General features: G+C 50.7%; 4 protein-coding genes across 4 annotated transcripts; 1 reads left to right on the top strand and 3 right to left on the bottom strand.

The window, feature by feature from the left end:
* Positions 1-300: 300 nt before the first annotated feature.
* POJ06DRAFT_212650 (uncharacterized protein) lies at positions 301-2,058 on the top strand (the record flags this gene model as incomplete). The annotated part of the gene is made up of 1 exon (XM_056185465.1): positions 301-2,058. The coding sequence occupies one exon, from the start codon at positions 301-303 to the stop codon at positions 1,930-1,932; it is 1,632 nt and encodes a 543-aa protein (XP_056042026.1). The 3' UTR covers positions 1,933-2,058.
* Positions 2,059-4,237: 2,179 nt separating this feature from the next.
* Positions 4,238-5,155, bottom strand: POJ06DRAFT_199623 (putative alpha/beta hydrolase; the record flags this gene model as incomplete). The annotated part of the gene is made up of 1 exon (XM_056185163.1): positions 4,238-5,155. The coding sequence occupies one exon, from the start codon at positions 5,153-5,155 to the stop codon at positions 4,238-4,240; it is 918 nt and encodes a 305-aa protein (XP_056042027.1).
* Positions 5,156-6,953: 1,798 nt separating this feature from the next.
* Positions 6,954-9,141, bottom strand: POJ06DRAFT_282560 (uncharacterized protein; the record flags this gene model as incomplete). The annotated part of the gene is given in 5 exon segments (XM_056190039.1): positions 6,954-7,118; positions 7,138-7,437; positions 7,464-7,728; positions 7,761-8,794; positions 8,848-9,141. The coding sequence occupies 5 exon segments, from the start codon at positions 9,139-9,141 to the stop codon at positions 6,954-6,956; spliced, it is 2,058 nt and encodes a 685-aa protein (XP_056042028.1).
* A 1,406-nt stretch (positions 9,142-10,547) lies between these two features.
* POJ06DRAFT_292184 (uncharacterized protein) lies at positions 10,548-12,092 on the bottom strand. The gene has a single exon (XM_056190388.1). The coding sequence runs from the start codon at positions 11,967-11,969 to the stop codon at positions 10,578-10,580; it is 1,392 nt and encodes a 463-aa protein (XP_056042029.1). The 5' UTR covers positions 11,970-12,092; the 3' UTR covers positions 10,548-10,577.
* Positions 12,093-14,266: the final 2,174 nt, after the last annotated feature.

The raw sequence follows: 14,266 nt of genomic DNA on the forward strand, positions 1-14,266 counted from the left end.
CCGAAAGATTTTCACTTCCTTTTCATGTCCTGACCATCTGCGCCGAGAAATAACGCATCGTCACCTGAGGCCTATTTTCAATCACCAGCAAGCAACACAACTTGCTACCTGTCCCCAAGTCCCTCTGCCAAGTGTTCCGAGTTGTTTTAGTTTGTTCGGTCATCAGGATACAGAAGATATGTGCTCGGCGTCCGCTGTCGACGGGATGTGCTCGATATCAGTAATAAAGCGAGATTATCCCCGTTGTGGTCTGCATCGCTACCGCACACAAACACACCTCACATACCGCACCACATCGCGATGGCAAAATTACTCAGTACAGTCACAGAGAGTTGGCGCGCGTTCACACCGGCGGAGAAGCGCAACGTAGCCATATACATCGCCGGAATCATGCTCTACAAGTTTGGCCTCGAGGCCTTCAATGGCTCCATCGTCGCGCTCGCCACAAACCGATACGATTACGAGGCCATCAAGGCAGGCACGAGTCCGCGAACTTTTGAGCGCATCGGCCTCCTCACTGGCCTCAACCAGGCCTTCCAGTGCGTCGGTTCGATTCTCATCGCGCCATTGATCAAGAGGTTCCCTACCAAAAACGTGTTGGCGTGCGCCATCTTGGTCTTCGGCGTCTTCACCGCAATCCTCCTCATTGTTGACGCCGCCACCGGTGGAACTTTTGTGCCGGCTGCCTATCGCAACAAGCACCCGAAAAACGAATTCTCGTACTACGGTGACTACAACACTGACGGCATAATTCCGATCTACTGCGTCACTGGCATCGCCTATGGCATGGTCGAGTTAATTCGCCGAGTCATCCCGAGAGACATCGTCGGTGGCAACGTGCAGAAGCTCCGGAGTATGGATTCGCTGGTCCACATCTTTTACGAGGTCGCCGGAACCGGTGGTGCGTTCTGCACTGCATTGGCCCTGATTCCGAGATTCGGCAATAACTACTCCTTCATCATCACTCCCATCTGCTTCACCCTCGCCTCCGGTATCTGGTTCTGCGTGTCCAACTTGGGTTTCCAGGCGGCGAAGGCGGATGTCCTTGGTCAGCAGCCATCGTACGTTAAGGCGGTCCTGGGCGGCTTCTGGCTTTTTGCAGAATCAATATGGACTGGCGCGAAGATTATCTTCACCAGCCGCCGGTTTGTTTGGCTCCTGCCTGGCTACGCGATCGCTCTCTACGGCCATCGCTACCTGGAAAACGGCATTGCTCCTGCCGTCGCACGACGCTATCTCGGCAACTCTGCCTGGTCCCAAATCATGGTTGGCGGGTCTAACTTTGGTGAACTTCTCGGTGCTGGCTTCGTATTTCTGTTTACGAATTGGATCACGACTCCCATGCCTTGGCTCCGACTTGACTCCCTCATGTTGCTAATCGTCTGGTACCTGCCGTACTGGTATCCCCCATCGGGGCAGGTCAAATACGCGTGGATCGTAGCTGCGACTTTCATCCCTGTCTCATTTGGTTGGGCCGCCGGTGACGTTTCCCTGGCCGCCTACATCCAAGCCTCGCTAGCCCGCGTTGAATCCAAAACATCAAATGTCTCGGCTCTCGGTGCCGTGATGGCCTTCTTATACTCGACTTACATTGTCATATACGCGATTACATCCCCGCTCCTGGGACGATACATCGACAGGGTCTACAGGAAAACCGGAGGTGCAGACAATGGAGGAAATATCCACGAAGCAATCCAGAATGTTGGCGGTGTGCAGTTCACTATCATCTTTGTTATTATTGTGACCGCCACATTTGTTCCTCACGGTGCGTTTTCGCTGAACCCGAAGATGCTCTCCAACGAGAAATTAGATTCGGATCTGGAGCTCGACGACTCGCTCGACGCTTCTTTCGATGTGCAAAAGGAAGCCTCAAAGGGCGATTCCGACAGCCAGGGATTGGATGTCGATAGCAACGTTCCGCAGAAGTATTGATGAATGCATCTCATTTTGTATCTGCGTTTTATTTTATCAACCGTCACTCTGGATTGCGAGTTTAGACAACTGTTTTGGTGTTTTCACACGTGACTAGAATATTGTACTGAATGCATTCATCAGCACCTGTATTGCTAGCATAGCGTATATTGAACTATAGTACGTCACGGTTTTTTCTACAACCTGAATCAGTTGCGCAATTCAAGATCGACGAGGCCGGTAAAACAACAGTGATCCCGGACGATAGTTTCGTTGCGGCCGAGACCCACACCGTCTCACTTCTGTAGAGTCCTGACGAACTAACAGCATCACTGCTTCAATACTGCTCTAACCAACCGCTGTACATACTAATAAGATGCTGTATCTTAACATTCAACGTCACTCAACTACATAAGCACATAGATACTCTTAAAATGTTACTAACCGAACACAATTAGTGCTAAATCTTGGCTGGCGATGTTCCATCCAAGCGGTAAGGTGCCGTATACGCCAGAAATCCTCCAATTCCAATGCTAACGCCAGAGCGATCATTCCCAACAAAAGTACCAGATCGTGACATAGATCCACATAAACCCTTGACAATCCTGGGAAACTCCTTGAAGAAATTCGAATTCTCGTGCTGTGGCACCCCATTGCATGTTACGAACATGTGGCACAGCAGGGCACGATTCAGAGATTCAGCACGACAGGCCGCTAACGAAGGCTGTCATGAGACTGCCCCCGCCCCCCCCCATTCGAAGTTTTCGAACAGGGCAGCCCAGAACGTGACCTCATTAATGCGATAGCGGATACCGCGTTGGCCATCTGGCACGCCCGAAAATATGGCCATACGGGCGAGCAGGTTGTTGAAGCTGAGAGGTAATATTGATCGGCCAAAAGTCGCCAGCCGATGACGATATAATATTAATGGACGCGAGATCAGATAGCAAATTCTGGTGAATGATTGAGCCCTGACGCTGCGTCCAGAAAACTATCCTAGGCGGTCCTCGTATCCGAATCCACCGGCACAATAAGATCACCGACTACCCTGCAGCTTGGCACCGGTCCTGGTCCTCCTCAATGGCTTCCGCTAACAGATTCAAAAGCTTCTGTCTCATCCATCTCAGACCAATTTTCTTGTTGTTCCATAGCCAGTATCTTGACTTCCACCCGATTACTTATGTCAAGACAATAGCCCAGTTGCTCGCTTTCTTGAACCTGCCTCGCCTCTTTAATCCATCCTTGCCATGCGGTGCGCAAATGCTCCGCCTAGTACCCTCGCTCCCTCTCGGTTTCTTCTTGCGCAACCAATTGTATTCCGTCGTCATTGACAAAAATGCATGCCAACCCTCCTCGTAACTCGTATGTCGTACCGCAATAAGCAGGCTCTCCATCTTTGGGTCAATAACTGCGGCCAGAGGCTCACGGAGTTGGTGTTCGTGCAGCTGGAGCTGCACGACTGGACCGAAGACTTCAACGACAGTGCTGGTCACACTGCCGGCGAAGAAACCCAGAACTGCGGGATGTATATTATGATGAGAAGAAGGAGATGTTACTCCAATCGAACGAATGCAGAGCATTGATATTTCTCGCTGCCGCCTTAGTCATTCGCGAACCAAGGTTGACAGCCTATCCATGAATCATTCTTGTTCGGGAGACTCTTGACACTTGCCCAAGGTTATTGTGCATTACTGCTCTCCAGGGTCAGGTCACCTGCGTTAAATAGTCCTAGTCCATAATAATTAAATCACCATACATATGATCGCTAAATAAAGGACTCGAAGGCGTAGGACAGCCGGCCCAGAACAAGCAGGACGAGGATGAACCTCCGCGACATCGAGACAGAGACGCGAGGACGATGGCGGCAAGGACAACATCTGACACTATTTTCCAGCCACCCTTTCCACAGAAAGTGCCAACAGAGTGTCACCAAAACAGTAAGATGAACAGGCATGCGGAAGGATGTAGACAAATAATCTATGGGCCGGACATCAAGTATAATGGTAAAAAATCTCAGGAAACGGGAGTTGCCCGACGCTCGTCGTTGTTGTTAGTTTAACGGCTTGCGCATTAACCGGACACCCATGCAATTTGAACTTCAAACACCCACGAATTTCCATATAGAAACAATCCGTGCGGCCTCAGCTCCCGTTCGCATATCCTGAACCCTCCTTATTGCGAGCTTTGGGAACGAAATAACAAGGATTACGAGATATACCACTCAAACACATCGCAACCAAGAATATAAAATTACGAAATGGCAACACTTTCCTCTTCCATGTAACACTGTGTTCATTAAATGTCACATACAAGAATGATAGTCGGATTACTGGACATACCGGGCCAGCCATGCCTCCAGCCAGGAGTTAAATTCGTCTGCGACCTCAAGGTTGACCATGTGCGCTGTGCAAAACTCCTTTGCCACAACTCCACCCACGTTTCGACAAAGACGTCTCATTCCGGCGACTGTCGCAGTTTCATCCAGTGTTCCGATCGCCACAGCCACAGGCACATTTATCTCTCCCAGGCGACCCACGGCCGGCGGTTTAAGGCCCTCACAGGCAATAGAGTTGCCACCCGTGAGGGAACACTCACGAGCAGCGATATTCTTCGTCCAGGTCAACATCTCCCTTCTGATAGAAGACGCAAGCCGACCCTCCTCCATCAGGGGCCCGTCGCCCCAGATCCTGACGTTCAGCAAAGCAAGTCCTTCGACATCTCTCGCTGCCTCTAATTTTCCACATTGCTCGAATAGCTTGTCTTCCTCCTTCGTATTTGTCGAATCGTCGCCAGAGAGGCCAGCTGCGACGGCGACGAGGCCGACAACAACATGAGGATTGGCCAAGGTAAAGTCAATCGCTAACATGCCGCCAGCACTGATCCCAATGACCACCACTTCTGTAGCACCACCTCCAATAATGCCGCCACCAGTCATCTCATTCTGCACTGCCTCTAGAATCTGGACTGGATGTTCAAGGGACTTCACCTTCGGTCGCGACTCCGGTGGCTGGCTCAGAAATGACTCGTTAGGCGTAGAACGGCCCCAGCCGAACATATCGTATCGAAGGACAGTCCAACCTCGGGCAGTAAAATACGACACTTGACCGTCCCATAGGGTGCAATCAGTTACTCCAGCATGAATGAAAAGTAGAAGCGGACGGGAGGGTTCACTTCCCGGGAGAGGCTCATCTAGGACCCAGAATAGTTTGCCTTCGGGGATTTGGACAAAGCCAGAGCTCGTCATGGATGTAGTCATGATAGTCAAGAGCTATGCAGGTAGTAACGTTGATGGTTGTTGCGACGGCACTGTCGTTCATAATCTGAACTGAGAGATAAGAACAGAGCCTTAACCCACTAGTTAAAGCGATGCGTCACAATTCAAACCTTAAACTTCAACTTGCTGGCACTTTGAAAGCCTTAATCCTCTTCCGCAAGCCGCGCAGCGTAGATCTGGCTCAGAGAACGGAGTTTTAGAGAACGTTGGAATAGTGGAGTTGTTCCGGGATTAACTCGTCGTGGCCCGCAGAAGACATTAGGAAAATTGTTTCCAAAATATTGAATGAGTGCTCCACATGTGACACTGACTCACTCTGCACCGTCCTAATAGCCAATAGACCGCAGAGGCTTGTTATGCTGACCCAGAAGCGTGAATATCACTGACAAACTTCGGCGAGTTAATGGTTTACACTCTTTCCCGCTTCGACATCATATCGAGCCGATCGAAGATATGTAGGCGATTTGTACGGTAGGACGCCCTTGATATTTTAAAGGGTATCTTGCTAAATTAGATCGCACCCGTCAAAATAGTTTCGGTGGCATGGATGGCAAGAGCAGATGAGATGGATGAAGTTTAGAATTCGTTTACGAAGGTCTCAAAGAGAAACGTGTTGTCATATGCTTTGTTAGTTCGAGATTCGGGTTGATCACATTTGCATATTATTATTTATACCGTTTTCGTTTTCCTCTTCTGTGAGAGTAGGTAGCGATTGGAGTACCCATACAGATGTCTTACTGTAGGGATCGGCACGGATACACGGATAACGGATATATCCGCGGATATCCGTAAAAAATTGCGGATACGGATAGACGCTATGCGGATACGGATACGGATACGGATACGGATAACGAAAATTCCTTATCCGTGCCGATCCCTATGTCTTAGATCGTAAATGCAGATTTTCGGAAAGATATGCCTCAAAGAAGTGCCGCAACGTTCTAACCCACTAATCGCACCAATGGTAATATACAACGTGAAAGGAGCCGGTCGGCGCAGGTCCCCGTACCCTAAGCCATAGCGGGTATACTTTAACCCTAACCCAGCTCAACTACAACTTCCGCAAACCATCCAAATCAAAAATAAAATGGGAAACAAATATCAGTTATTTGAATAAACTGCGAAAAGCTAAGTCTAATCAGACAACGGAACTTGATTCCACCCAGCGTGGGAAAATGATTCCACTCAGCGTGGGTCCCGACATTTTTTTACTATGGGACAAAGCCTAACCCTGATTCCACCCACCCCCATGAAATAGGGTTATGAACCACACCGCCGAATTCGAAGACACATCACAACAATTTGGCCATAACCCACGAATTGGCTAATAACTCAACGCCAGTACGTCGTAAAGTTATACTGATTAGTGCAAATGGATATTCTCAACTTTCTCTATCGATTGGCACCACTTTTACTGAATAATTCGATAGCTAAAGAATGTGTGGGTCGGGCAGCATGCCGCATCTCCTAGCAAACCACCAGAGCAATAAAGATATTTTCGAATTTTGATGGTGGGAGCCGGGTCAAGCGGTTTAAGTGGGTGGAGGCGGGTGCTGGCGCTCTTGAGGAACGCACCGCCGAACGCACCGGCATTTACTATGGGCGGGATTGTCCATCGGGACACAAACGCACCGGTGCGTTTGCCTAACTAATTTACTATGGAGAAGTTTTCACAATGGCCATAGTGAAGCCAATGTTATTATAGAAGTGGGCTTGCCTGGGACCTAGCTATATTTGAGCTCCCAAGAAGACACCTATTACCGCCCTACTACCTGCTGCTTGCCTCAACAGTCCAATATACACCATCGTCCCCGGCGCCCCTCATCAGGTTCTCAAAGAAAGCCATGTCGGTGCCCTGGAAGGCCCAGTCTTCTCCCCCGGCTGCCAGTCCAGGGTACTCGCCATATGGCCAAAGAGGATCGACCAGGCCGTTCTGCAGGGGCGGCGCCAACTGCACCCTCGTGCACGCCAGCTGGGATGGAAAGTGCACCTGGCTGCAGCTGGATCTGTGCACATATATCCGACATCGCCGAAGGCATCTCGTGGCTATCGACATCAACAGGTGTGAGCCCCTCCGCATCTGGCGTCCCGCTTGGTCGTGCCAGCCGAGACGGACCCATCGCAGGCTCTGCAGCTGTCGCCGCCGGTGGTTTAGGCATCTCCTTGCTGATGCCCTCCAGGGCAATCTTGATAATACCAAAGTAAGGAATATGCACGCTTACAACGGCATTGTTATTCAGATCTAGCGCCGTCTCGACCCCTGTTCCTGCACGCTGACCTTACTGGGGCTGCGTGGATCTCCATCGGCCGTCTCAACGTCGACGGCGAGCAGCTGGCGCAGCAGATCAGCGCTCTGCGCGCTGAGAGCATCCCAACTGAGACTATTGACCTCTTTCATATTCTCCTGCACCTGCTCAATCATAGCACGATCGCTGTGATACTGGTGCGTGAGAAGATTCTCACTGTCGGCGACTTGGCTATCAAGGTGGGCTAGGAGCAAGGTCATAGCGGCCATGAGGGCAAAGAAGTCGACTGTGCGACAGCTATGCCGGTGAAGCTGCGCAGCGCGATGAACCGTGAGAGTACCTCCCGCGAGGCGCTGACGCAGGTAATGCGCGCGTACTCGTACCTGCGATCGCCCGACGACGATGATGACGCGCGCAGCATGTACGGCAGATGTAGCTGGTTGAGGAGGTTATAGTGTAGCACCTGCGCGAACATGCGGCGTATGTTCCAAAAGCGCTCTTGCGTGCCCGTCGCCGGAGCCTTGTCGAGGGTCGGGGTCAGCCACCAGCGGCTCGGCAGGCTCCGTGCTGCGCTCTTCAACTCTGCGTCCAGTGTCGGTGTCAGGGTGTGCTCGTCAGCGGCGCTCATCTTAGATTCGTTGCGCTCGAGGATGCGCGAGGCGATGACGCAGTGGATGCGCTCAAGCCGTCCTAGGGGCATGTCGCTACCGAGCAACGCCTCGGACGCCATGCTGCGGTCGAGGCAGCCCTGCGAGACCCCTAGCATTAGACAGAGGTAGCGGTCGAGCAAGACGATACGGAACCACATTAACTGTGGGTCATATGATGAGCGCGGGTCCAGTATCGTATATTGGGTCTGGGGATATGGCCGGTTCAGGCCCATCAGATGGGCGATGTTCATGGCGCGCCGTCCCGAGAGCCAGCTGGGGCGTAGATTTCCGATGTTCGCATGGTACACGCTCTCGATCATGACGCACTCGAGGGCCTCGATGCTGCCCAGCAGCTTGTCGTTTGTTGTCACGCAACTAACCGCCTGATCGATCAGCCGCTCCGCGATGGCGCGTGGCGACTCGGACAGGCCGCTGATGTCCTGGTGCTGGAGGAAGGTGGCTAGCAGCAGCATATGGCGCGCGATGAGCACCGGATGCGCATGCAGCTCGGGTACGTCTAGCAGGACAGTGGGTGACTTCAGGCCGATCTCGTCGAGCGTTGCATAGGGCAGCGTCATGATCTCGTGGGCGAGGATTGACGGGTACCAGCTGGCTCTGCAGATCCTCTGTGTGTCGTCGCGTGAGGGTAGCGACGCATGGAGCAAGCCAGACAGGCCGAGATGCCTGGCGTGAGAGGAGGGAGGGTCATCCTGCTGCGAGCGTTGGTTAACGATCGGATGTCATCCCATTGCAGCAGACGACGAACCTCTCGCGACGGCTCGACGGTTGTCGACGTCGAGACTGGCGTTGGAACACCATGGCTTGGGCGGTGGTAGGCCGTGGGAGTGTTGTTAGAGAATGGAGGATTACCACCTCCGCCACGCATCTGAACCAGCGCCATCTCTTCTGGCAATTCCTGGCCAACACACCGCGACCCCCGCCGCCAACAGCCAATACACACGGTCCCATCACGGGGGTCGAAGATACACCGCATCTTCCGCGGCTTACACTCCCAGCAGCTGTGCGTCCCCTTCCGCAGCCGCTCGGCCTTGACCGACATCACTATTTGTGATGGATGTGCTAAGCTGTCCAATGCAAAAAGATGATCAAGGGTTAATTGTCGCGGCAGCGCGGCGGTGGAATGCGGGAATGCGGGAATGCGGTGGAAGGACTATATAAGATAGCACGGCGGTCGAATGCTAGTCCCGGCGCACGAAACGGGGCTAGGGTTTCCAGTGGATGATGTTCTATAGCCGGTTAGACCATCCGGCGGAATATTACTTCCGTGTCTCTAACCTTCTTGGGTAACATGACGAGAAGAATCGCCGTGTATTGTTGAGGTCTAACGGCATTAACACACTGATTACTATGACAGTTGGGTCTGGCGGCGGACGAACGATGCTTCTGCCGTATCGAGCGATGCTTATCCTAGATTTCTTTCTAGTGGATTGTGGATGACACATGACTCCTCGTCACTTTTGATAAAAGCTCAATAACTTGCCAACTGCTCTTAATATATGTCCAACATAACCGGAGACAGAAACAGACACGAACATCAGGTTGCGAAGAAGAGAACTGCCGAGAATCTCCATATCCCCGAATCCGCCTGCGAGCACAAACTCCCGATGGAGGCAAGATACAGCAGTTCCGCCTCGACCACCAATGGCAATGGCAATCACGAGCTCGGTCAAGAGAAGCAAGTCGTTCAAGACGGGCATGAACACGAGCACCAGCAAGGGTCAGGATCAGGAACACGAACACTCCGTCGTCAATGGCATTCAAGAAAAGCAGCAGGATGGGGAGCAGGGGAAGCCCGACGGAGGCTCTGCCGACGACAACCCGGACCCCGCGTATGCCACTGGCTTACTGGCTTACGCCTATTCCTCAACTAAGATCCGATTACTGGAGATCTAAATACATGGGAAGGGCCGGGGATATTTATATCCCAGGCCATCAAGACAAGGACACGTACAAGGTAATACTAGACATGAACAAGAACCGAACATAGAACAATATAGAACATAGAACAATATAGAACAAGACAAATACGGGACATGCGTTAGCGCGTCGGAAGGCGGAGTATTCTGGAAGATCCTGGAAGTTCGTGACTGCGGCTGTGGTGTTGAGCGTAGCGCAAGGTGGGCGGGTCACGCCACCTATTGACGCTAAGCTCAACCTTCAGTGACGATGTCACTGAGCGCTGTCTTCCTGAATCTCCCAACCGCGCTCACTAAATCTCCCAAGAGCACTCACTAAACGCCAATCTCCGAAGTTTAGTGAGTCTCCCAAGCGCACTGTCGCCGTAAACTCCCAAGGGAGTTTACCCTGCCAGGCTGTTGTGTGTAGAGCAGCCGACATCAATTTTTCTTGCCATCAACGGTTAGCCCTAACCCTGACTACTGCATCCCTCAAAAACCACAAATACTGCTTCTTTTGCTATGGTGAACAGCAAGGCATTTCATCAGACACACCCTTCTCTCATTCCTGAGGTCGGTCTCAGAGATAGTCTTTGAACGTGGTCTGGAAGTAGGGGTTGAGGAACAGGTCATTGGGATCGAACTGCTTGCGGAGTTGTAGATACTTTTTGATGATCACTTGATCGTGGCTTTTCGCGAAATGGTTGATGGCCCCAAAGCGCGTTTTGTTCATGTGTGGGCTGCCGCCGTGCTCCATGGCCATCTCATTGAAGGCCAGGCGGAATTCCTTCCACAGGGGTTCCTTTGGGTCAGGGTACTCAGGGTCAATTGCCATCATATTGGCATTCCTCGATCGCGACAAAAGGGACTCCTGGTCCTGTTTGATGAAGTAGACCAGTGCGGGCAACGGCATAAAGAAGTCCTTCTCCCGCCGGAAACGGTCGGCCAGCGCGAGGAAGGCACGGAGCGCGTCGACCCATTTGTCCTCGGCAAACATCCAGTCATAGAATTCAAAATTCGGTTCGTCTTCCTTGTACAAGACGGCGCGTTGGCACGGATCGATGACATATGTAACGTGGCTGAGAATCTTCAACGGCAACTCAACAGTTGCATTGTTGAGCAGTGCAGCAAGAGGGGCAGAGGGGTGCAGGGCCGTCCCCGCCTTCACCAGAGGAAGAAACAGACCCCCAAACAGACTGATGTTCCTGCTTTCAATCGGATCGAGCAAGGTCTCGAGGTTAACCGGCCTCTTTACCGTCGGATCTAGGAACTTGCGGCGCTGCAGAAGTACCTTCCCTGTGTTCGGAAAAACCACGCCGAACACCTGGTCGTAGGCCTCCTTCAGAGACTTCAGTTCATCCGTGAAGTGGTCAAGGAACGAGTCGATTTCCGTGACCTGGAAATCGACCTGCAACGGCTGGGTGTTGAAGATACGCACTGTGACTTCGCAGACGACGCCGAACAAGCCGAAATGGGAGCGAATGGCAGGCAGGTATTCCGCGTTCTTCATTTCTGAGATCTCCATGATCTCACCAGTTGGTGTGACAAGCTTCACGCCGAGAACATAGGACGAGAATTGCCCACTGCGTCTCATTGAGGAGTCGTTGGCGTGCGTGCCGCTAATGGCCCCAATTTGGAAATTTCCCCACTCCAATATGACAGGAGGCTGGAGGCCGAGCTCTTTCAAATGCTCGGCCAGTTGGTGCAGGGTCACGGCTGCCTGAACAGTGACAGTCAAATTTTCCTTGTCGATGGAGAGGACGCGAGCCATGTTCTTCATCGAGATGATGACGCCAGTGCCTACCATGCACTCAGTTGTTGAATGCATGGCGCCGATGACGGTCACCTTTTGATCCGTCTCACAAGCTCGCTTGACGACGGCCTGGACATCTTCAACGGTTTTCGGCGTCTTGAAGTTGACATCGTCTACTTCGTAGCTGATCTCCTCATTCCAGTTGGTAAGGGTAGACATAGCTGTTGATTTGCTTCAACGAAGTTTCTCTTTTGCTTCTGGTTATATGAATAGAACGTTAAGTGTTTCTGAGCTTTGAAGACTGATCACGTATGGGTGTTTCCGATCAAGTAGTGGCTTTTCTGGCCGAGTAACACAGAAGGCGGAGTCTTAAATAGAGATGATCGCAGGAATGACGTAAACGCCTCACACAGCCGTTCTTCATCCCCCTGTCACACTCACGGCACGACGGCCACGTGAAGCTATCCATCACCATTTCCAATATCTGTCGGTAGCATAAGTCTTGGTAATTTGTTTGCGACAGCTTGCACGTAATTGTTGTCGTCTATGTTGCGTTATGCAACGAATTTTAAGTTTGGGTGGACATTTTAGGGTTAGGGTTAGCAACCATGCGGCCAGGCGGATCGGCTGAAGAAGCAGATGTCAGTGGGTAACTTGCGCATCTGGCACCTGTGGCCACCATAAATTTTGTGTATGGTGATTGCATTTGTTATCTCCATCGTTGCAGTTCACTAGGGATCGGCACGGATAACGATTTTCCGTTATCCGTATCCGTATCCGTATCCAGGCAACATATAGTTATCCATATCCGTATCCGTATCCGTAAGAAATGGGCTTTATCCGTATCCGTATCCGTGATATCCACGGATATCCACGGATATTCTCGCAGGAATGGCGAGAATATGAATAAAAGATATTACACCATCACTAATATGAGATATACCGTGCAACTGGGTTAGATACGACTGTCGTATAATGCTTAAGATCGTTCAGGCGATCCATACGTATTAACCCAGATCACATTGCTCTGCAAATGAGCCGGATGAGCAGGTCTAATATATGTAAACATCAGCTTATATGCAGGCAACATAAGCTGTTGTTATTGATACGGTTTCCATATTTCGTGCCCGATTCTAAGATTGCTCTGATCGACTGATGATTGCCGCATCTGGATGACAAGAATTAAAATTTACTTATCTAATTTGTAATTAAATACGAAATATGAAACAAGCATAACTACAAATAAAAATAAGACTTAGAAAATAAAAACATGGCTAAATAAGGCTTTCTTTGAATGACTGGCGAAAGGGAAGGATCCACGTCAGCATCGCTTGCGAGAACTTGGGACACGCAGATTCATCAGGGAATATAATGTCATCCGAAAATGCGGTACCTGTCTCACTCACTTCAAGGCGACGACGCGAACGGGATCGCGGGCCTTCGTCAGAGTCGCCTTCACTATCTGTGCCGGTATTCAGCGCATGATAATCAAGACGCTTCGCTCGAGGGGGGCGCTGTTGTGTATTTATTCGTAGCTCAGTTTAGTGGACTACTAAGTTCTTCGAAAAACTTCTGCGTAAACTATGTTCCTCATTATGACTATCTATTTCGGGCACATCAGAAAGATTAAACACCTCTCTTATAATAATTCGCTCAATATCTTCATTTATGTGCTTTATGAGTGATTTTAATTTATAGTAAACGGATATCCACGGATATCCACGGATATTATCCACGGATATGACTAATCAAGATTGCTTTATCCGTATCCGTATCCGTATCCGCCTAATGTCTATCCGTATCCGCAATTTTTGACGGATATCCGCGGATATATCCGTTATCCGTGTATCCGTGCCGATCCCTACAGTTCACCACTATCTGCAACCCATATGCAGCACCTCTTACAGATAATTGTGATGCCGTCATTCTTAGAAGCTCCTTATATCATTCTCGTGCCATTTCCCATTCACAACACCGATCCGCTGGTAGCTGAAGGTTGGATTCGGCCTGACGCATGAGACTGTATAAGTTTCCACGTGGTTGTCGTTATGGCGCAAATATGATAAGGGAATAATGGTTCGCGCGCTCGCCTAAATTATGCGCTCGAAGTCGCCGTATGAAGTATTCTCGATTACCAATAGTTGAGAGCTTATAGGCCGCGGACCATTTGCTCAGAACCAATATCGAGATGCATAAGCTAGGCTGAGTACCGCGAAACAGGCTATAACAGGCAAAATGGCCATAGGAGCTGCTTGCGGTGCGATTGCTGTGCTGACACCAACCTTGCTTCAATTGAAGACTGAGTTCTCCCTTATTCTCTGCCTCACACCTGTTATATCACATGCAACTCCACGGTATTTGCATGCTGTTCCACGTGTTATGTCACCGGGAGAGTTTGAGGAGGGCGGTCAGTGGTGTCTTATTATGGCGATACACTTCCAGATCACTGTATCTATTTAATTTCATCTACCCCCACTTCCAGAAAACCCATCTACTATAGAAACCAGTATAGCTAT

The sequence above is a fragment of the Lipomyces tetrasporus genome (genome assembly GCF_029532465.1).
Source record: "Lipomyces tetrasporus strain NRRL Y-64009 chromosome Unknown POJ06scaffold_8, whole genome shotgun sequence".
NCBI lineage: Eukaryota > Fungi > Ascomycota > Lipomycetes > Lipomycetales > Lipomycetaceae > Lipomyces > Lipomyces tetrasporus.